The following is a 20,397-nucleotide window of genomic DNA, read 5'->3' on the forward strand; positions in this document are numbered from 1 at the left end:
AGGCCGGATTGCATGTGGTGACTTAAAACAACAGCAACCACAAACACCCATAGGCAAACAAAACCCCCAAATGCCCCAGCCACTCAGAAGGTCTTGGTCTCCCAGCAGTGGGACCTGGGAGTCTGACCCCAGCTTGCCCTTCAGCCTGCCCTCCGACCGGGCTCTCTCGTGAGCAAAGGAGGGGAAAAGAAACTGGGCTGTGCATCAGAATCCTTGCTTATCAGAATCACCGTGTGGGATTGATGGAGGACTCCTCCCCTTTCACTCGCCTGGCCTCCCTTGTGTCACCCTGAGGACATGGGCACGGTAGTGACCCCACTTGCCAGAGAAGAAGCAGGTGGGTTCCAGCCGCAGATCACACACCTGTAGGAAGTGGAGTGGGACTCTCCCCCTGTCCACACCCACGGTGTGTATAGACCAGCGTGGGAGCGTGAAGAACAGCTGTTCTCAGAGCACACAGCAGTTGCAGGGCCCCCCGTGGCCCCGGAGATACTCGCGGGGAAGGACCCCACCATCCCTCGCTGTCCAGCACACACATTCCACACTGCTCGTGAGAGTTCTCAAGGGCACATGCATCCACAGGGGGTTCACCCTACTCAAGAACAGATACGCTTTGAGCTCTGGTGAGCACGGGGACCCCAGGGAAGGCCGGGAGCCTTTGGTGCTCCAGCTTTGGGTTCGGTGGACGGAAAAACCAAGTGGGTCGCCACAGCAGCCCAGAGACGGATGACCGCCCAGGGTCCCCTGCAGAAACAAGGCAGCTGGAAATGCAGGAGTGACCTGGCACCCGGGGCCACCGCGGGTCACGTGGGCCTGACCCCAGCAGGAGGGACGGATGCGTCCACGACCAGCCTGGAATCACAACTTCCAAATCTTGTGGGGTCGTCAAGGATGCAGAGCCAGTGCCTGCTGTGTCCTGGGACAGGGCAGGACATCCGGATGCAAACTAGTCGCCCTTGTCCCCACCAGCCATTTGCAGGCGTCTTTCTAGATATTTTGGGTAAACTCGAAAAGGAACCCACCCTGGCCCTGGGGTCTTTGGTCATGATGAGGAGCTGAGCCGAACCCTTGTTTGGGTGCACACAGGCCGAGCTCCGCAGGCCTGCACGTCCATCCTCCCGGCGCCTGGGGGAGCGGAACTTGAACCTGTCAGCGAGGACCGGCCCGTGGGCGTGTGATATTACACGCAAGCTCAGTTTGAAAGGCAGGAGCCCTGGGAAGGCAAGAGAAAACTGTCAGCACCAGCAATTTAATCGCTAGTCCCACATGATGTAAATGGAAGATGTGTGCTTTTATTGAAATAGTTCTGTGGTGCTCTTTGGTTTTTCTAATTAAATCTCAAATTATGAAGAGTCAAGACAGGCTGGACAGCCCAGCAGGGCACCAGTACAAAGCCTTATGCACATTGATGAATTCAGTGTGCAAAGCCGAGGACAAAGGCTTTCTTTCCTCTGGGGCTTCGCAGGTGCTCAGAATGCAGATTGTTCTTGAATGTGAAGATCTGTCTCCTGACGGAAGATGGGAGGGCAGGTTTGCCTTAGCGGGGTGGGGCAGAGGTGGGCAGAGGGGCTGGCTCTCGGGCAGGAGAACCTTGGCTTTCTCAGGGAAGCGGAAACCCAACCAGAGGAAGGCCGTCCTGCATCTGGGGCAACAGTGCCCTGTCAGCCAGTGCAGCAGGCCAGGGGGAGGCGAAAGGGCGTGGTGGGGACTGCGGCGGGCCGGACGGGCAACGTCGGCAAGTGACAGCGGCGGCCAGCGCAGGCTCAGGCAAGTTTCCGAGGCAGACTCCACGTCTAGGTGGGAATGTGCAGTTTCCTCGACTAACGCCAGGTGTCTCGGTGGATGGGGCCGACCACACCCGTCTTCTCGCCTACAAAGGCCCGCAGGCCTCCGGTTTGAACGCTTTGCCCCACAGACTTGGTCCTGCACAAGTAGTCGTGAGACCTTGTCCCCCCTCCCCCGCCCCGCAGGTGCCCCGAACAGCCTTCCCAGCCCTGCCTCGGCCCACCTGCCTCGGCCCACCTGCCGCAGCGTTACGCATGCCCCTTCTGACAAACGAGCGCCGCAACTACACTCCCACGCCCCACCTGTCCATCTGCGCCCTGAGCTGAGAGTCCCTGCATCCTCTGGGTGTCGCCAAAGCCAGAATTTGTTGAGCGTTGTTTTCCGTGGTCTCGTCAAAACAGTTGTTGGTCTACCGAACACGTGAGATGATCATCTTCAAATGGGCATGCCTCTCAGCTGGCTTTACCCTGGAGCCCCGGGTCGGGGACACCCTCTGACCCCTCCCACGTGGGAGTCGGCTGCGGTTCCAGCCCCATCGAGACATCTACCTAGAGCAGCCACCCCGGCGCTCTCCTCGGCGCCCCGGCGCACCTGCCCTGGGGCTGCCGGAACTGAGTGCCCCCGGCTGGGCGGAGGCAGCAACAGAAATGTGTTCCCTCTTAGTTCTGGAGGCCAAAAGCCTGCGATCAGGATGTCAGCTGGGCTGTTCCAGTGTCTGCCCCCATCTTCACACATGTCCGAATGTCCGCTTCCTACAAGGACCAGGGGCCCAGCCCTACTCCAGCCTGACCTCATCTTAACTAATTACATCTGCAACGACCCTCCTTCCCAAGAAGGTCACATTCAGAGGTCCTGGGGGCTAGGACTTCAAAGAATTTGGGGACATGCAGCTCACCCTGTAACACTCCCTTTCTTCCGGTTCACCACGACCCTGTCGCAAGGAACAGGCAACATCGTTCACATCATTAAGTGGCGAGCTCCAGCTTCCAGAGGCATCCGGTGGCTGGAGGGGTGGTGCGGTCAGGCCAGGCCGGCCTGGGCAGAGAGCAGTCTCGGTGCTTGGGGAGGCCACGGGCCGGCCGGCTGAGCTCTTGTCCTCTGGAGATGGGGCGGAGGGAGAGGCGACAAGAGTCCTTAAAACCGCTGCTTCGCACGGATTAGCATCCTCTCCGAGGGGACGGGCACCTGTCCTGGGGATTTGGCCAGAATTGGACGGGAGAAAAGAGGTTCTGGAGCCGCCCCCGCCCCCGCCCCCGCCCCCGCAGCAAACCCAGGCCCAGAGGTCATATGCTGTCGTCGTCCAGCATCCTGGTGAGGCCCTCGCAGATGTGGCGCAGGTGCGAGCGGTAGGGCTCGGCGGGGCCGTAGAGCGCCGCCAGGAAGTCGCAGTCGGCCAAGTGGCCGAAGACGTGGTTGATGCGGCCGTGGGATTTGGCGGTCAGGTGCGTGCCCACGGCCTGGTGCAGCAGGTCCCGGCACTCATGCAGGGCGGCGGCCAGCACGCGCCGGTCGAAGGTGAAGTCCACCTGGTGGAAGCTGACCGCGGTCATGGCCAGGCGGCGCGCCCTCTGGCGGAAGCGCTGCAGCAGGGCCAGCTCCTCGCCGTCCAGCTGGCCGCCGCGGAGCAGGACGCCCAGCTTCACGGCCACCTTGACCAGGTTCTTGAGCACCTTCTGGGCCTCCTTGCGGCTGCGTGTGAACTCTTTGGTGGCGCGGTACAGCTCGTCCAGCACCTCGCTGCTCGTGTCGTCGATGAACACGGCCACGGTGGCCTTGGACGCCATCTTGCTCAGGAGCTTCTTCTGGGCCTGCAGGGCCAGGCTCTTGGTGCTGAAGGCGTCCATCGGCCCTGCCGGGTAGAAAGGCACACAGGCGTCAGTCCCCACAGCCCCGGGGCCCGCTGGGCCCCTTGTGTTTGCTGCCACGTCGTCCCAATCCGTGAAATGGGTGCGTGCCAGTGGCCTAGCCCCAGGGGAGCCTCACCAACAGGAGCCTGCTGTTCCACAAACTTGCCGGGAAGCACCTACTGGGTGCGGGGTGGAGGCGTGTCCAGGACACATGGCCCGTGCTACCCTCAGAAACTATAAGATGCCATCGCGTGGGCACCCCAGAGAGGCAGGGGTGTGGGCAGGCCTGGAGGGAGGGACAGGCGACGAGGTGGGCAGAGGGCCAAGTCCCAGGCCGACAGATCTTCGCACTCCGCGGCCTAGAGGAGGGACGCTCTGAGGAGCCAGGGCACAGACACAAAGGGCAGGACACCTACGTAGGAAGGCTTGTGAAAAAAAATCAGTCACACTGAAAAGATGGGGACCAAAGGGACCCTAAGGGATCTAAGGGAGTTCATTTCTAAAAAAAGAAAGAGGGGCGCCTGGGTGGTTCAGTTGGTTAGGCGTCTGCCTCAGTTGGTTAGGCGTCTGCCTTCGGCTTGGGTCGTGATCCCAGGGTCCTGAGATCGAGTCCCACATCGGGCTCCCTGCTCGGCAGGGGTCTGCTTCTCCCTGTGCCCTTCACCCTGCTTGTGCTCACTCTCTCTCATTCTCTCTCAAATAACATCTTTTAAATTTTTTAAAAAAGAAAGGAACGGAGGGAAGGAAGGGTAAAGTCAAAAGAGGGAATGCATAATGGTGAAATCTGGGCAGGATGTTCTCCAGTCCCCCAGACCCACCATATCCTCGCTGTGGGCTGAGGAGGGGCTCAAGGTGAGTTACCACAGGCAGATTCCATCCCCACTAAGTCCAGCTTGTCATTCCCCACCCCCATCCTGCAGTTCAGTAGGATGGGGGTCCCAGGCCCCAGGCCCTGGGCTGTGTAGGGTGGAGGAGCCCAGTTATTACCAATTCCCTGGCCTCACTGTCCCGGCGCCCTGGGGCGAGAAGTGAGCCAGGTGGGCAGTAGCCTGGGCTGTGGGGCCCCGGCCGGGGGGGGGGGGCACGTGTGAGGTTTCTAGAAACACATTGCTCCAGCGACGCCTCTGATCTGGAAACACTGACGTGTGACAGCTCCCGCCCGGGAAAGGGCCGGGACAGTGGCCAAGCGGAGCGGCAGGCGAGCTCTCGGGGCACAGTGAGCAGGCCTCCGACAGCAGACTCTGTCTGTTCCTCACACCTGTCTCCACGGCCAACTGCCAGGTGCCCCGAGCTCTGAAGCCATCCCTCCAACCACCTCCTTCCCGCGGGGCCAGAGTTCTCCCCAACCTGCATATCTGGGCATGACCCTTGCCTTCTGAGGACCGGCTGGCAGCTCCCACAGCTCCCAGGACCCGGCCCCCCACCGCATTCGGGTGCCCGCATCCTCCCTGGTGAACTCCTGTTCATCCCCCCAGAGCCCTGGCCCCTGAGTCCCTGCCTCTTCTCGAAGTTTCATCCCTCAGCTCAGCTTGGATACTACCTCTTCTTTTTTTTTTTTTTTTTTTTTAAAGATTTTATTTATTTATTTGACAGAGAGATAGCGAGAGAGGGAACACAAGCAGGGGGAGTGGGAGAGGGAGAAGCAGGCTCCCTGCTGAGCAGGGAGCCCAATGTGGGGCTCGATCCCAGGACCCTGGGATCATGACCTGAGTTGAAGGCAGACGCGTAACGACTGAGCCACCCAGGCGCCCCTGGATACTACCTCTTCTAGGAAGCCATCCCCGAACCAGCAAACTGATGATGAGGCACCTCCTCTGGGCCACGCAGTGCCCCAGGCACCCCCCAACACTGCCCACCCCCACAGCCTTCACTCCCCAGCTGGTCGGCCTCACCCCAGCCCACGGGGCAGTCAAGGGGCCCGCTTCCTTACCCGCTGTGTCTTCGGAGACTCCACAAAAATGAATGAGGCCAGCCTGAGACCCACCCCCAGCCCTCACCCACTGGCCCAGGCTCTAGTAGAATCCACCCCCATCCTGGTCCCAGGCCGGCCAGACCAGGAATGCCATGTGGGTGACCGCTCAGCCCCCAGAACCCCCACAAAGCCCATCTTTGTGTGAGCTCACACCCTGAGAGAAGTCCCACCCCCTGGGCTGCCCCCTTGCCTGCCCTCAGAGGTCAGGGTGGGCACGGGGATTGCAGGACTGCCTTCCCTGCCCCCCACACCGTCACCAGCCTTTGGGGCTACGTGGGCCTGGGCCAGAGCAGGGGTGCTGCTGACTTGGCACCACATGGCGGGCCCTGAGCCGGCAGTGTGCACCCATTTCATCATTTCCGCCAGGTAGTAGGCTGGTTTCCAATTTGCTGAAGAAATTACACAGGCCCAGAGAGGCTGAGCCACTTCCCCTAGGCCACACAGCAACAGCAATTGACCGCCTCAGCAGGCCTAACTCTCTCCACCTTCCCCAGTTGGTGCCTGCAAATCACCTCGAGCTTTCAAGGGCCAGGAGCTGTTTCAGTGACAAATCCAGCCCCAGGACTTAGGACCTGCTCCCGGATCTGACCGCTTAGTCAAGCAACATAACTGCCCTGTGCCTCAGTTTCCCCATCTGTAAAATGGGGAAGATGGAACTAAGTCTGTCCTAGGGCAGAAGCTTGTGGCCGACCCCAGTGCCCCCCAGGCTGTGAGCTTTCCCTGGGCCAGGGGCTGGATGCCGCTGCCTGGAATTCTGCTGTTCAAGCTCCACGCCATTCAGGTCCCTGAAGGCATAGCCCTACTTGTCTGTGAGATTCTCTGGGGAAAGGGCAGCAGCAGCTTCGGGCTGCTGAAGGGAGTACCTGCGCCTCCCAGATGCCTCCCCACCAGTTTCTCTAGAACGTTCTATTCCATTCCCTGTACCAGGACTCCTCCTCTCCCTATTACTCATCCTGTAAACTGCTCATCCAAGTCTCAGCATCACGGTCACCTCCTCCTGGAAGCCTTCCTGGGTGTCCCAGGCTGGGCCAGGTGCCCCTTGGCTCCCATGGCGCCCCCGGGCACGCTCCATTCTGGCCTTGCACGCCTTGATCTCATTGTTCGTCTCCCTGGCCTGACAGTGCAGGCAGGGGCTGGGGCTCCCTTGTTCACACGGTGCCTCCGGTGGTCAGCCCAGGGCCTGGTACACAGCAGGCGCCCCATAAGTGTTTATTGAAGGCATGAGGGAAAGGATGTCCACAAACATCAGGAACGAGAAGGAACCCCCAAGGCCTTGCGTTCAGTCTCCCCAGCTTACAGATGGACAAACAGGCTCAGAGAAGGAAAGGAATTTCCCTGAGTCCAGGGAGGAGCCCCAGGCGCCTGGACCCCAAGGGCCCTGGAGCCCAGGTCTTGCTGCCTATCTTGGTTGCTGTGTGACTTCCAGGGGCGAGGTGGCGGGGGGGCTCTGTCCCTCTCTGGGCCTTGGCCTTCCAATCTGCAAGTGCTGGTTGAGTGTGTTGGTTCCGGAGGGGAGCTGGGCCCCCAGCAGGACCTCCCTCCTAAGCCCAGAAGGAAAAGGCAGCTGCAGCCTCCCTCTGGGCCTCCACACTCCTAACCCCTCCTAACTCCCAGCCCCCAGACCTGCTAACACCTGGGCCAGCCCAGCTGCATGACCCCCTCCTCCCCGACCCATTGTTCTGCCAGAAACCCCCCGTCCAAGCAGGCGGACAAGGAGATGACTGCCATCCCAGGGGAGCAGGCCACAGACGAAAATAAACCCCGGCCTTCCTTCCTTCCTACACACTCACCCAGGTCTGAGGGCGGGCAAGCCAGGAGGTGACCAGGCTGTGCCACATCAGCCTTTCTGGGGCAGGGCCTTCCCAGGAACTGCCCAGGGGCTCAGGGGCCAGATGGTCAGCGTCCCTAGTCCCTGCCCACCGAGTGCCCGAGTGTCCCATTATCATCAAAGCTAAAAAAGCCTGCTAAAGGATCAAGGGCTTGGCTAGAACACTCATTCAGTCGCTAATGAGCATTTATGGAGCACCACGTGTGTCCCAAGCACGGGGGATACTGGAATGACCCAAAGAGATCCTGTCCCTGCCTTCTGGGGGAATTCCAGCCTTCTAGACCCAGGCCACCTTATTACAAAATAATTTGGGTCCCCCCATTTCCCTGAAATGCAATCTGCAGACACCACTGTCTACCTGCACCCACCAGTTTAAAAACAAAATAGGGGGTGCCTGGCTGGCTCAGTAGTTAGAGTGTGTGACGCTTGATACCGGGGTTGTGAGTTTAAGCCCCATGTTGGGTGTAGAGATTACTTTAAAACCTTTAGGGGCTCCTGGATGGCTCAGTAGGTTAGGCGTCTGCCTTCTGCTCAGGTCATGATCCTGGGGTCCTGGGATCGAGCCCCACATCGGGCTCCCTGCTCAGTGGGGAGTCTGCTTCTCCCTCTAGCTCTGCCCCTCCCCCCAACACATGCGTGCCCTCTCTGTCTCTCAAAAATAAATAAAATCTTTAAAAAAATTAAATCTTTAAAAACATAAATAAATAAATAGATGGTATAAAGGTGGTAGTCTGAGGCAGACTGATCGGGGAAGGGATCTGGAACATCCCTTGTTTTGTGTCTCAATTTGGGTCTATACAAATGTAAAAAGCCATCGAGCTAGATGGTCGTACAACTGTGATTATGCTAAAACCCAGCAAATTGTACACTTTCCAAGGATGAATTTTATGGTATGTGAATTTATAATCTCGATAAAAAAAAATTCTAATCTTTCTCCAAAGAAGAAACATAAATGGCCAACAAGCAGCAGGAAAGACGCTCAGGGAGGGAACCAGACAGAGAAAGCCACACAGGGTGTGAGTGCACATGGGTGACACGGCCAGAACAGACTCATCCACGGAGAGGAAAGGGGGGTCGTGGGAGCGGGGGGCCGGAGGCGGACTGTGTGGGGCGGGGCATGACTATTGATGGGGATGGGGTTTCTTTTTGGGGAGAGGGAATGTTCTGGAAGTTGAACACTTCATTATTTTTTTTAAAGATTTTATTTATTTATTTGAGAGAATGAGGGAGAGAGAGCAGAGAGCACATGACGGGCGGGAGGGTCAGAGGGAGAAGCAGACTCCCCGCCGAGCAGGGAGCCCGATGCGGGACTCGATCCTGGGACTCCAGGATCATGACCGGAGCCGAAGGCAGTCGCTTAACCAACTGAGCCACCCAGGCGCCCCTGGAAGTTGAACACTTTAAAGCAGTGAATTTTATGGTAATCGGGTTATATCTTATCAAGCTGAACACTTACTATATATATTAAGTGTATATATTTTATACCTCTCTGCCCTTTACTATATGTTTTATGCCTCATTTTTTTATGCCTCATATTTAAAATGTTAAATAAATTTAACATTTAAAAAGTCAGGATTTGGGCGCCTGGGTGGCTCAGTTGGTTAAGCGACTGCCTTCGGCTCAGGTCATGAACCTGGAGTCCCGGGATCGAGTCCCACATCGGGCTCCCTGCTTGGCGGGGTGTCTGCTTCTCCCTCTGACCCTCCCCCCTCTCATGTGCTTGCTCTCTCTCATTCTCTCTCTCTCAAATAAATAAAATCTTAAAAAAAAAAAAAGTCAGGATTTGGCCCATGCTGTAGTACAAACAGAAATAAAAGGATCACACAAGCTGAGATTTGTAAATAACTTCCACCTTGCCAGGCACATAGTAGGTGCCAGGCACATAGTAGGTGCCTAATCATACATGGTTGATCAAAAAGAATTTCCCGCCTTAGCAGCATAAGCCTACCGCACTGGAGGATAGAGTGCATCTCCTAGAGATCTGCATATGGGGCATAGGGCAGTGAACCTGTAGCTACAGATTCCTGTCTAAAAGAGCTCCACCTCTCCCTCAATTTACACAGGAGTTGCATTTTGGGAACAGTCACTGGGTATTAAAACCATGCAAAACCCCACTCAACGGTTTGTTTCTGGCAGGATGTTAGGAAGTTGTGGGTGCCAGGGGGCTACTCAAGGCACGTGGCTGGATGCCTAGTGTCCCTGCTCCCTGCCCCCCAATGCCAGAACATCCTGTTATCATCACAAGCAAAAAGAAAGCCCTCCAAATTTCCAAAATAGTCCCCTAAGAGGCATCTTCCTTGCTGGAAGGAGGAGACACCAGAAATCAGTGAACACAAAAACAAACAGGATAATTTCAGGGAGAGATAAGAGCCAAGGAGGAGGGGGGAGTGACAGCCAGGGACAGCAGGTGACCTTGGCCAGGATGGTCAGGAAGGCCTCTCTGAAGTGGAGCTGCCGAAGCTGGGACTGGAAAGACAAGGTCTGGGGGAAAGGTGAGCCAGGCAGAGGAAACAGCTGGTGCAAAGGCCCTGGGGCAGGACTGTGCCTGTGTTAGAAGAGCAGTGGGGAGAGTGAAGGCCACTGTCCGGGTCCTCCCACAGCCCTGCTATCTCCCCACAGGGACCCCAGACAGGCCCCATGCCCTTGGGGACAGCTTTCCCATCTGTGAAATGGGTGTCCAGGTACAGAGTCCTTGGCTCTGTTGACGCTTGCTCTGCCCCCCACATTCTTCCCCAGAACTGTGGAGCCCAGTCCACACTTCCTCTGTCAACCCCACTTTGTCTTTTGGACTCGGAACTTTGTCCTCATCCCAGTTTGGACACTCCAGCTCCCAAACGCCCTGAAAACTGGCCACGGACCCTGACCTCAAACCTCTGGGCTGCTCTAACGTCCTTTACCTGCAGAGGCAAAGACAGGAGGCAGGACTGTCCCTGAGCCTCCCCTGAGAGGTGAAGGGCACACATCAGTGAACGGCACCCTCCCAGCGGACCCTGTTCTTTCCAGTCCCTTCAGTTCCCAAACTCAGGAGCTGAGCCAATCTCTCCCCCATTACAGCCACAACCCCCTCCATCAGTCTCTCCGTCGCTCAGTGGGCTCCAGCCTCACCCATCCCCTCGCTGCATGCACTGTGCCTCTGCCAGGGGTCGGGAGCAGGGGGCGTTCTCAGCATAATGGTCCCCCTGCTCAGAAAGGCTTTCCCTGACAACCCAAATCATTCACCCCTGGTCTCCTCCACCTCACCCCGTTTATTTGTGACAATTCATTGTGTTGGTTCATGACTTAGGCTTCCTATGCCAGGCTCGAGGCCGTGAAGGCGGACAATGGGTCTGTCTTAGTCCTAGCGGGGTCCCCAGTACCCAGTACCCAGTCCTGGGCACGCAGTGGATCCTAACTAGAGGATTGTTGAATGACTAATTGATCACTGAATGCAAACCGAGGCACAGGTTAATGCGGGCGGGAAATGATGTTGCAAAGCTGCCCAGGCCCTTTTTGTTGGGAGGCCCTGGAGGTGGGGGTGGGGAGACCCCTCCTGGCCCTCCCCCATCCCACCGGGGCTGAGCACACCGCAACCCCGTGTCGAGTCCCCACAGCCAAATCGCTTTCCGCAAAATGCTCCCGGTAAGTTTCGCCAGACGAGCATGGGTCACGGGCCCACACACGTGGTGGACAAACACGTGCAGTTCTGGGCACGGACGTCATCTGACATTCTCCTTTACGGGAACAAGCCAGACTAACGAGAAACAAGGAGAACGAGAACTGTGTTCATCAGCAACGAGAGCGACGTCGGTGCCGAGCCCGATGGCAGGTGTCCGGGGGCGGGAGAACGCCTCCTCCACGCTCTTGTGCTTTTCACAAGGAAACTGCTGTGGACCCGACACACTGTTGAGTTTAATTCTCATCACTGGCATTCTCTTCATCACTTTCTTGAGTTCTACCAGGAGTTGGCGAACCCTGGCCCACTGCCCGTTTTTGTAAATAAAGTTTTATTGGCACACCGCCACAGCCATTCACTTGCATACCATCTACGACCACTTCTGCGCCATAACGGCAGGCTTGGGTACACGGGACAGAGACGTGCATGGCTTACAGAGCTGAAAATGTTTCTCCTCGGGCCCTTCATAGAAAAAGTTTGCCAACCCCTGGTCTAGACAATCAACAGAACAATAAATCAAACCCCGATGTGTAGTAGTTGCCAATTTCCACAGTGTACGTGCTCCCACCACGGCCAATTTCAAGCTTCCAACTTGATGTCAGCGAAGGTGGAGCTGGGAAGAGCTGCTCACCATTTCCACCAACCACATCCAATAGATGAAAATGACCTCAAGAGTATAGATTTTAGTCAAATACAGTAGAATAATTAGGAAGTCACAATTTTGACTATTTATGACCTTTGGTTTTTTATGAGATTTATCAACATATGATTCACACACCAAAAAATTTGGCCTTTTAAAGTGTACAACTCAGGGCGCCTGGGTGGCTCAGTTGGTTAAGCGACTGCTTTTGGCTCAGGTCATGATCCTGGAGTCCCTGGATCGAGTCCCGCATCGGGCTCCCTGCTCGGCAGGGAGCCTGCTTCTCCCTCTGACCCTCCCCCCTCTCATGTGCTCTCTCTCTCTCTCTCTCATTCTCTCTGTCTCAAATAAATAAATTCTTTAAAAAAAAAAAGTGTACAACTCAGTGGTTTTTATATATTCACAGAGTTGTGCAACTAGTGCCCTTATCTAGTTCTGGAACATTCCATCACCCCAAAAAGCAACCCCGTCCCCATCAGCAGTCCCCTCCTGCAGACCCTGGCCCCCACGAGCCCCCTTCCCGTCCGTGGAAGAGCCTATTCTGTGCGTGTCACACACATGGACTCACACCCGTGTGGCCTTCTGTGTCTGGTTCCCTCCCTGAGCGTCGTGGGCTCGGGGTCTGTCCGCGGGGCAGCACATGTCAACACTTCACTCCTTTTTATGGCCAAATAATATTCTATACCCTAGTTTTAAATATACGTAAGCTCATAGTCTGTCATTTTTAATAATGGCTGTGTTTAACAACCCAGCCGTGAAGATTGCTGATGAGACAGCCCGGGGCTCTCATGAGCCGGGCTGAGCCGGTGACAGCAGGCCCCGGGTCCATGGGCAGCCCGTCCCCACCGCATGAATTCTTCATGTCCTACACAAAAGGTGTCAATAATTGATGGACCAGCACAGCAGCGCCGGGCCAGCCACTCCATCTCACCACCTCTCTGAGCCCTGGCCGCAGTGGCCCAGGGTGGCCTCAGGGGCCCCAGGCCTCCATCCACAGCAGCAAATGCCCCCTCTGTCCTTGTTCCCCCACGAGACCCTCTGCCAACAGCAGGGCCCCCACGGCGTCAGGTTTTTAATCAGCCACCACTCGGACCTCACAGTCGGTGCCCAATTTGGATATGGCAAAAGGAAGAGAGGAATCTGTTTGTCGGAGGGGCTTGGGGGCCTCAGTGGTTCTCAAACGGGGTTCTCCAGAGCCGGAGCCAGGTCTGGCCACCTGCCGGGCATCAGGGGGAGCTGGGACCCTGCCAACTATGGTCAGACTCCCACTGAAGCAGAGCTTGGGCGCCAAGCAGGAATGTTGGGAGAGCACAGGCCACCCCCTACAGAAAAGATCAGGCCAGGCTGAGGCCAAGCAAAAGATGTTCGAGGCTTCGGGGTCATGTGGCAGCAATGTGGATGCAGCCCCTAGGTGAGTCCCAGCTCCGCCCACCTCTTCCCTCTCCACTGCCTGAGTCCTAGTCCCCTGAGCCCTGAGCCCTTCTCCCGGGCTCAGGCTCTCACACTTCCTCATCGTCCTCCCCAAAGAGGCCACCAGAGGGCGCCAGTAAGCACCTGAGTCAGGAATCTGCCCACAGCCCTCCACTGCTCCCCTTTCTGGGGTAAAAGCCCAAATTCTTCCCATTGCCCATAGGACCATGTATGACCTGCCCCCACCCTCATCCCCTCACTCTCCTCCCCTCACTCACTCTGTTCCAGTCACATGGGTCTCCTCACCGGTCCTCCGAAACTCCAGGCCCGCGCCTGCCCCAGGGCCTTTGCATGGGCTGTGTCCTCTGACCGGAATGCCCTTCCCCTCAGGTCTCCACACTGCTGTTTTTTTCTTGTCATTCAGGCCTCAGCTCAAATGTCACCTCCTCAGGAGTCCCTCCCAGGTCCCCCATCTAAACTAACTTCCACATCCATCTGTCTCTCCATCATCTTCATGCAGTTACAATTAAGCATAATGAAATTTCTGGATGACCACCTGTGTTTCCCAAGTCCAATCTGTGAACCAAGTGAGGGAGGGCAGCGGCTCGGCCTTGGTCAGTGCTGTGTCGGAGGTGCCCAGCACCAGGCCTTGGTTCACAGTAGGGCCTCAGAACCTGTTGAGTGAATAAATGACCTCCCAGCACCAGAGGAGCATGGAGTCTGAGAGCTCATCCAAAGGCCCCACTGTCCAGCCAGGGAAACTGAGGCCCAGAGAGAGATAGAGAGAGCCCAAGGTCACGTAGTAGTGCCGCGCGAGCTCCTCTGGAGTGGGGGCTCCCCCAGGTAAATGCTCCCCAACTTCCACTACCCCATTGGACAGAAGTGGATGTTGAGGCCTGGAGAACGAAGTCTTAGAGGATCCCAAGGACTCAGCCAGGGGAGCTTCCAGGAAAGCTCAGGTGGGGGAGCCCAGGGAGTTGTGTCGTGGTGGGGGGGTGGGGGTGAGGGGTGCCCAGGGGAGGGGCACGTGCTGTGTAACTGGCCCAGGCCTGCCCATCTCCAGGACCCCCCTCCCCTGCCTCTACATTTCTAACACCTGGGGCTGTGGACCCCCTCCTCCTCTATGTCTCTAACACCTGGGGCTGTGGACCCCCACCTCTAGGTCTCTAACATTGGGGGTTGTGGACCCCCCCATGTCTCTAACACCTGGGGTTGTGGACACCTCCCCTCCCCATGTCTCTAACACCTGGGGCTTTGGACCCCACCTCTAGGTCTCTAACACCTGGGGCTGTGGACACCTCCCCATGTTTCTAACACCTGGGGCTGTGGACAACCCCCCTCCCCATGTCTCTAACACCTGGGGCTGTGGACACACCCCCCCCATGTCTCTAACACCTGGGGCTGTGGACACCCCCCCCCCATGTCTCTAACACCTGGGGCTGTACCAGGACAAGCCTCAGCCATTATTCAGCATCTGCCTCTGGGCAGGGACATTTCCGCCACAACAACTGGAGCTTTGTCCTCAGGCACCCTCTCCTGGCCCCATTTGACAGACAGGGACACTGAAGCCTCTTAAACCCACCACATCAGATCACCAAGCAACTGAAAGTCCTCTGTCCTATCCAGGCCTCAGATGGGAAACAGGTTCAGAGAGCATCTGACCTGCCCAAGGCCACACAGCAGGAGGGGACACCATAGGCCTCCCAAACTGCACCTGTCGGACTTATCTATTTGCTTAGGGGCCTCCCACCCTCATCAGGGAGGGGCGCAAGCCCCCCACTGGCAGCCCCCCTGTAGTCTGGGCACTCACCTACTACGAGCTTCCCAGGCCACCAGGCCTGCAAGTGGGAGAAGCACAGCCCAGGTGTTTGTGTGGCTGGGGTGACAACTCTTTGTTCTGGTTTCCATAGGTACCGCGTCTCTGGGCCGGCCTCTCTCTGCTCCTCCCAGCTGCCCAGCCCTTGCCTGGCAGTCCCTTGGCCCAGCCCATCTAGGCAACTTGTTATGTTTCAAAGTCGTTGCCCATGGACCTGGCATGGCAGCTGAAGGAACAGCCCATGCAGAGGCCCTGGGGCAGGACCATGTCTGGCGTGTTGGAGGGCCGGTATGGCTGGAGCAGAGTGAATGAAGAGGAGAGAGGGAGGGCCAGGAGGAGACAGGCAAGGCCCACATTCCTGCATTTAACCTGGAAGCAGCCCTCTCCCCCAGGGAGTTCTGTCCCTTCCCATTCTACAGACAGGAAACTGAGGCTCAGAATCCAATCACTTGTTTTGGGTAGCATGGTGAGTGGCAGAACAGGAGCCTAACGGTCTGATTCCAGGGTCTGAACTCCACAACCACTAGCCTGAACTGCCCTCACTCAGCTGTGGCCCCCCCAGGGCATTCAACTCCCCTGGCGGGGCTCAGATATGCTAAGGAAGCAACCTTGGAGGTCTGTTTACAGCCGGGGCTGCCCCTCCTCAGGGAGCCCCCCAGGATAGAGGAGGTGGTGATGCACGCAGATCTAGGTCAGGTCACCTGCCAATTACCTAGGCAGCTACAGTCCCAATTCATAGCTGACAAAACTGAGGCCAAGGCTTCCGGCCACTGGCGAGCTCCCAGGTGGCCAGTCTGGGTGGGCCTGGCCATGGCTCTTCCTGCCGCCTGGACTAGCCAGAAGCCACACACATTCCCATCACCACACCTTTGGCCAGGCTGCCCACCACCTGGAATGCCCTCCCGACTTTGGAATCTGGGAATCCGGCCCTAGCACCTGGCACCCTGCTCGGTGAAAGGGGCAGAGTCCATCCGAGTCCCCATGGGGGTGGGGGGACGCTGGTCCCAGAGCACAACCCCACGCTTGGGAGGGCAGTTCAGACCCAATCTGTCTTCCCCTAACCCATACAGCAGGAGAGTGACGGGGACACAGAGGGAAAGGGAGAAACAGAGGGAAACTCAGGAAGGAATACGGACAGGCACGGGGGGCGAGAGAGACAGGGCGCCCAGGTGGCCCCCGAGGTGCGCCGAGAAGCGGAGGCGCCCGGGCATCACTCCCTCACCTGCTCTCCGGGGCCTGTCCGTTGGTCCGACCGTCGGGAATCCGTACAGCCGCCTCCGAGGAGCAGTTGCGGCTTCCGCGGGACTCGCGCGGGAGGACTGAGACGGGACTGGACGGGGCGGGGGGAGGGAGGGGCGGGAAGTTCGGCCCCGCCCTCTAATCGCCACGCCCCCCGACGCGGCTCCGCCCCGCCCCCGCCCGCGCGGAAAGGACCCAAGAGGGGCTGGAGGGGGGGGGGGCGGGCCGAAGGCGTGGGATTAGCCAATGGCAGTGCGGGCGGCGTACGAAGAGGCCAATGAAAGCAAGTCATCTGGAGGGGGCGGGGTCTGGGGCGGGGCCAAACGGCTCCGGGAGATTCCTCCGGAATCGTGAAACGGGCCGGATGCGGTGTTGGGGGGCGGGGGGAGGGGGGGCGTGAGCCAAAGAAAGGAGAGGAAGGAGATCCAGAGTCAAAAACTGAGACCCGGTGAGGAGGGGGCAGGGAGAAAGAGATTGAGAGAGCCCAAAAGAAAAACAGATCAACTCTGGCCCTGGGCAAGCCCCTTCCTCCCTCGGGGACTCACTTTACCCACCTGGGTGACAGGAATTGGTGCCGAAGCATGTTTCTTAAAGTACAGCCCCTAGGAACCCTTTATATCAGAATCACCTGAGAGTCCCTTAAAAGATGCAGAGTCCTGTAGCCCCAAATGGGCTGAATCTGACGCAAGGTTGAAGATGAATCTTCCCGGGCTCAGGTGAATTCTCAGGTGAGGTTTGAGGCAGTCGCTGGGTGGACGGACCCTGGAAACCCCACCAGGGGACTCCCAGATCCAGCCTCGATTTCCGTGGGAAGGAGGCGACAGAACACGCAGGAGCCTCCTGGCCGCCAGCGGGTGAGCTGGCTGGGCCAGCTGGGGCCCCCCCACAGGAGGATGCAGCTGTGAGTCCTGGGAACTGGGCCCAGGAGCGGCTCCCAGCTCCCCTGCTGCTCGGTTTCCTCCCTGCAGCCCAGCTCTGGGTCCCAGTTTTAGCTAGGGCCAGGGGAGGCCAGAGCAGACCAGACAAGCGTTTGTGGAGTTCCTGCTGTGTGCACACGGGACGCACACAGCCCCAGCACAGGGTTCTCCTCCCGAGGCAAAAATAAATGAAATATCTCTTTATACCATTTCGGAGAGGGAAACTGAGGCCCAAAGAGGGGCAGTGACTTGGCTGAGGACACACAGACATAGGTGGCAGGGCCAGGATTCAAACCAAGGAGTGCTGGTCCCACATTCTCTTGCCCTCAGCCAGGTCCTGTCCTCCCCTAGCCCAGGGCTGCTCATCCTCTGCACGATTGGCAACCAGGTGCTGCATTCCTGCTGTGGGGGGCAGCCTGGGCCCTGGGGGGTGTTGAGCAGCATCCCTGGCCCCCACCCACTGGATGCCAGCAGCCCCCCACCTCCAGGTCCCAACAATTAAAATTGTCTCTAATCATTGCCAAGTGTCCCCTAGGGGGCAGAATCACCCCCTTGAGACCCACTGCCAGAGATCCATCTCTTCATGGCTCCGCCCCAAACTGTGAGGACCCCTTCTTTGGGTCAGGGTAGCTAATGGAGCAAATTGTTTTTAGCATCTCATCAAACCACAGCAAACTCTTTCCGTGAGCACAGGGTGGCGTGGGTAGAGTGAGACCCAGGTGGGTTCAAGCCCAGCTTTTTCCTGATCTCCACGCATGTGTTCACCTCTCTGAGCCTCAGTTGTCTGAATCTGTGACATGGGAATAGGAAGGCCTACTGGTCCCCAAAGAGGACAAATAAAAAGTGCCCACAGGGATGCGAAGAAGTTAGACCACTTGTACATTGTCGGTGGGATCTTAAAAAGCTGCAGCCACTGTGGAAAAGTTTGGTGGGTCCTCAAAAAGAGAAATTACCATGTGACCCAGCAATCCCCCTCCTAGGTATCAACCCGAAGAGGTTGAAAGCAGGGACTTGGACAGATATTTGCACGATGTCCATATCAGCGTTACCCACAGCAGCCAAAAGGGGGGAAGAACCAGAATGTCCATCAACAGATGAACAGATAAACAAAACGTGGTCCATCCAGACATTGGGATATTATTCAGCCATAAAAGGGAGGAAGTTCTGATTCATGCCACCTGGGTGAACCTTGAAAACATAAGCTTAAGATGCCAGTCATAAGAGGACAAGTATTGTCTGATTCCACTTTCTTGAGGGGAATCCATAGAGACAGAAAGTGAAAGAGAGGTGACCAGGGGCCTGGGGAGAGAGGAATGGTTAGTTAGTGCTTAATGCAGACAGAGTTGTGTTGATGATGGAGAATTTCTGGAGATGGATGGTGAGGGTGGTTTGCAACAATGTTAGTGTGCTTAATGCCCCCTGAATTGTACACTTAAAAATGGTTATGATGGTAAACATTGTTGTATATTTACCACAATTTTAGAAAATGGATAATGTAATATACCAAAATGGCTGAATTGTATGTTTTAAATGGGTGGATTGTGTGGTGTATGAATTATGCATGTTTTTTTATAAAGCTGGGTTTATTTTATTTTAATTTTCTTTTTTTAAAGTAGGCTCCATGCCCAGCGCAGAACCCAATGCGGCCGAATTCACGACCCTGAGATCAAGACCTGAGCTGAGACCAAGAGTCTGATGCTTAACCGACTGAACCACCCACGTGCCCCTTTAAACTTTTAAAAGAGATTTTATTTTTAAGTAATCGCTACACCCAAAGTGCGACTCAAACTCACAACCCCAAGATCAGGAGTTGCACACTCTACCCACTGAGCCAGCCAGGCACCCCAAAGCCATTTTTTTTCAAGTGCCCAGAAGCACACTTGGTAATAACATTTTTTTTTTTTTTGAGACAGAGAGAACGAGAGAGAGAGAGAGCACATGAGGGGGGGAGGGTCAGAGGCAGAAGCAGGCTCCCTGCCGAGCAGGGAGCCCGATGCGGGACTCGATCCCGGGACTCCAGGATCATGACCCGAGCCGAAGGCAGTCGCTTAACCAACTGAGCCACCCAGGCGCCCTGGTAATAACATTATTGGAACTGGTTTTTATTGATTAGTTTTTTAAAAAAGATTTTATTTATTCATTTGAGAAAGAGAGAAGAAGAGAGACAGAGAAGACGAGCAGGGGGAGGGGCAGAGAGAGGGACAGAGGCAGAGGGGAAGCCGACTGACTCCCCATTCAGCAGGGAGCCCCACTTGGGACTCCACCCCAGGACCCCAAGATCATGACCTGAACGGAAGTCAGACGCTTAACTAACTGAGCCGCCCAGATGCCCCCATTGAGGACTTCTTATGTGCCAGTCGCCATTGGCACTTTACATAGATTAACTCACCAAAACCTCAAAGCAACCCTTCTATACAAGAGTCCCATTTCACAGATGATGAAATTGAGGCTCAGAGGAAGCAAGTGACCTGTCCCAGGTCGTGGCGGAAGTGGGATCAGAACCTAGGGCCGTCTGAATTGTCTGTAATGTGTACAGCTCCTCTGGGTGACCCCAACATCCCTGAGGTCTCCCCAGCCGGGCAGGGGCCTGAACAGTAAAGAATAGAACAGGGTCTCTATCTGGGGTCAGGGACTCAACTCGGCATTGGGGCTCAGCCCGGGATAAAGGGCTACATCCAGGGCTGGGGGCTCAGCCGGGACCGGGGGCGCTCAGTGGGTGTCGGAGCTCGGCCTGGAGCTCGGGGCTCCAGCGGGAGTGGGGGCTCAGCGGGGATGAGGACTCCGTCCCGAGCGGGGTCTTGGTTGCGCGGATTCCGGCCGTGCCCGGCAGGGGGCGTCTTCGGCGCGCAGCCCGGGCCGCCGCGCCTTTTCTTTCCCGGGAATGGGTGGCCGGGGCGCGAGACATCTGCGTGCAAGGCAGGGTCCCCAGGTCCAAGTCACCCTAGACGCATCCAGCATCACCTGCACCCCGTGATCAGGCCTCACACCCCGCTGGGCTGTGTGACCCGAACAAGCGACCCACTTCTCTGCGTCTCTGTCTTGCGTCTGCGCAATGGGACCACGGTGGTGGGGCCCGGGGATGAGTGAGGGAAGCCTGTGCTCCTAGAGGCCCGGGGAGGCCCTCCTCGCCCCCCTGGCGGCTTCCCCACCAACTCCGGGCGCCTTGGGAAACCAGACACCGGGGGCCAGAACCCCCCCCCCCACGCCCCAAGCCCAGGCTAACTCCCACGTGCCGCGATCCATCCGTGCCCCCAGCCCGTAGACCGAGCGCCTCGCCCGGCCCGACCCCCT

The 20,397-nt window shown here is 57.2% G+C and overlaps 1 protein-coding gene across 3 annotated transcripts; it reads right to left on the minus strand.

Moving 5' to 3' along the window:
• Nucleotides 1-2,009: 2,009 nt before the first annotated feature.
• TNFAIP8L1 (TNF alpha induced protein 8 like 1) lies at nt 2,010-16,992 on the minus strand. 3 transcript variants are annotated; one of them, XM_034996453.1, is made up of 3 exons: nt 16,744-16,789; nt 16,173-16,280; nt 2,010-3,634 (listed from the first exon to the last, which is right to left on the minus strand). In XM_034996453.1, exon 3 carries the CDS (start codon nt 3,627-3,629, stop codon nt 3,069-3,071), a length of 561 nt encoding a protein of 186 aa, XP_034852344.1. In that variant the 5' UTR covers nt 3,630-3,634; nt 16,173-16,280; nt 16,744-16,789; the 3' UTR covers nt 2,010-3,068. The 3 variants fall into 3 exon arrangements, with proteins under 3 accessions (XP_034852344.1, XP_034852345.1, XP_034852346.1); XM_034996454.1 differs by lacking the exons at nt 16,173-16,280; nt 16,744-16,789 and adding an exon at nt 16,818-16,992; XM_034996455.1 differs by lacking the exons at nt 16,173-16,280; nt 16,744-16,789 and adding an exon at nt 13,691-13,832.
• Between the last annotated feature and the right edge of the window lie 3,405 nt (nt 16,993-20,397).

Source organism: Mirounga leonina, unplaced genomic scaffold, assembly GCF_011800145.1.
Source record: "Mirounga leonina isolate KUSES-001 unplaced genomic scaffold, KU_Mleo_1.0 Mir_94, whole genome shotgun sequence".
Lineage (NCBI taxonomy): Eukaryota > Metazoa > Chordata > Mammalia > Carnivora > Phocidae > Mirounga > Mirounga leonina.

What these genes read in the sequence shown, in the direction of transcription:
- TNFAIP8L1 (XM_034996454.1), bottom strand. Translation starts at nt 3,629, where the DNA reads ATGGACGCCTTCAGCACCAAGAGCCTGGCCCTGCAGGCCCAGAAGAAG.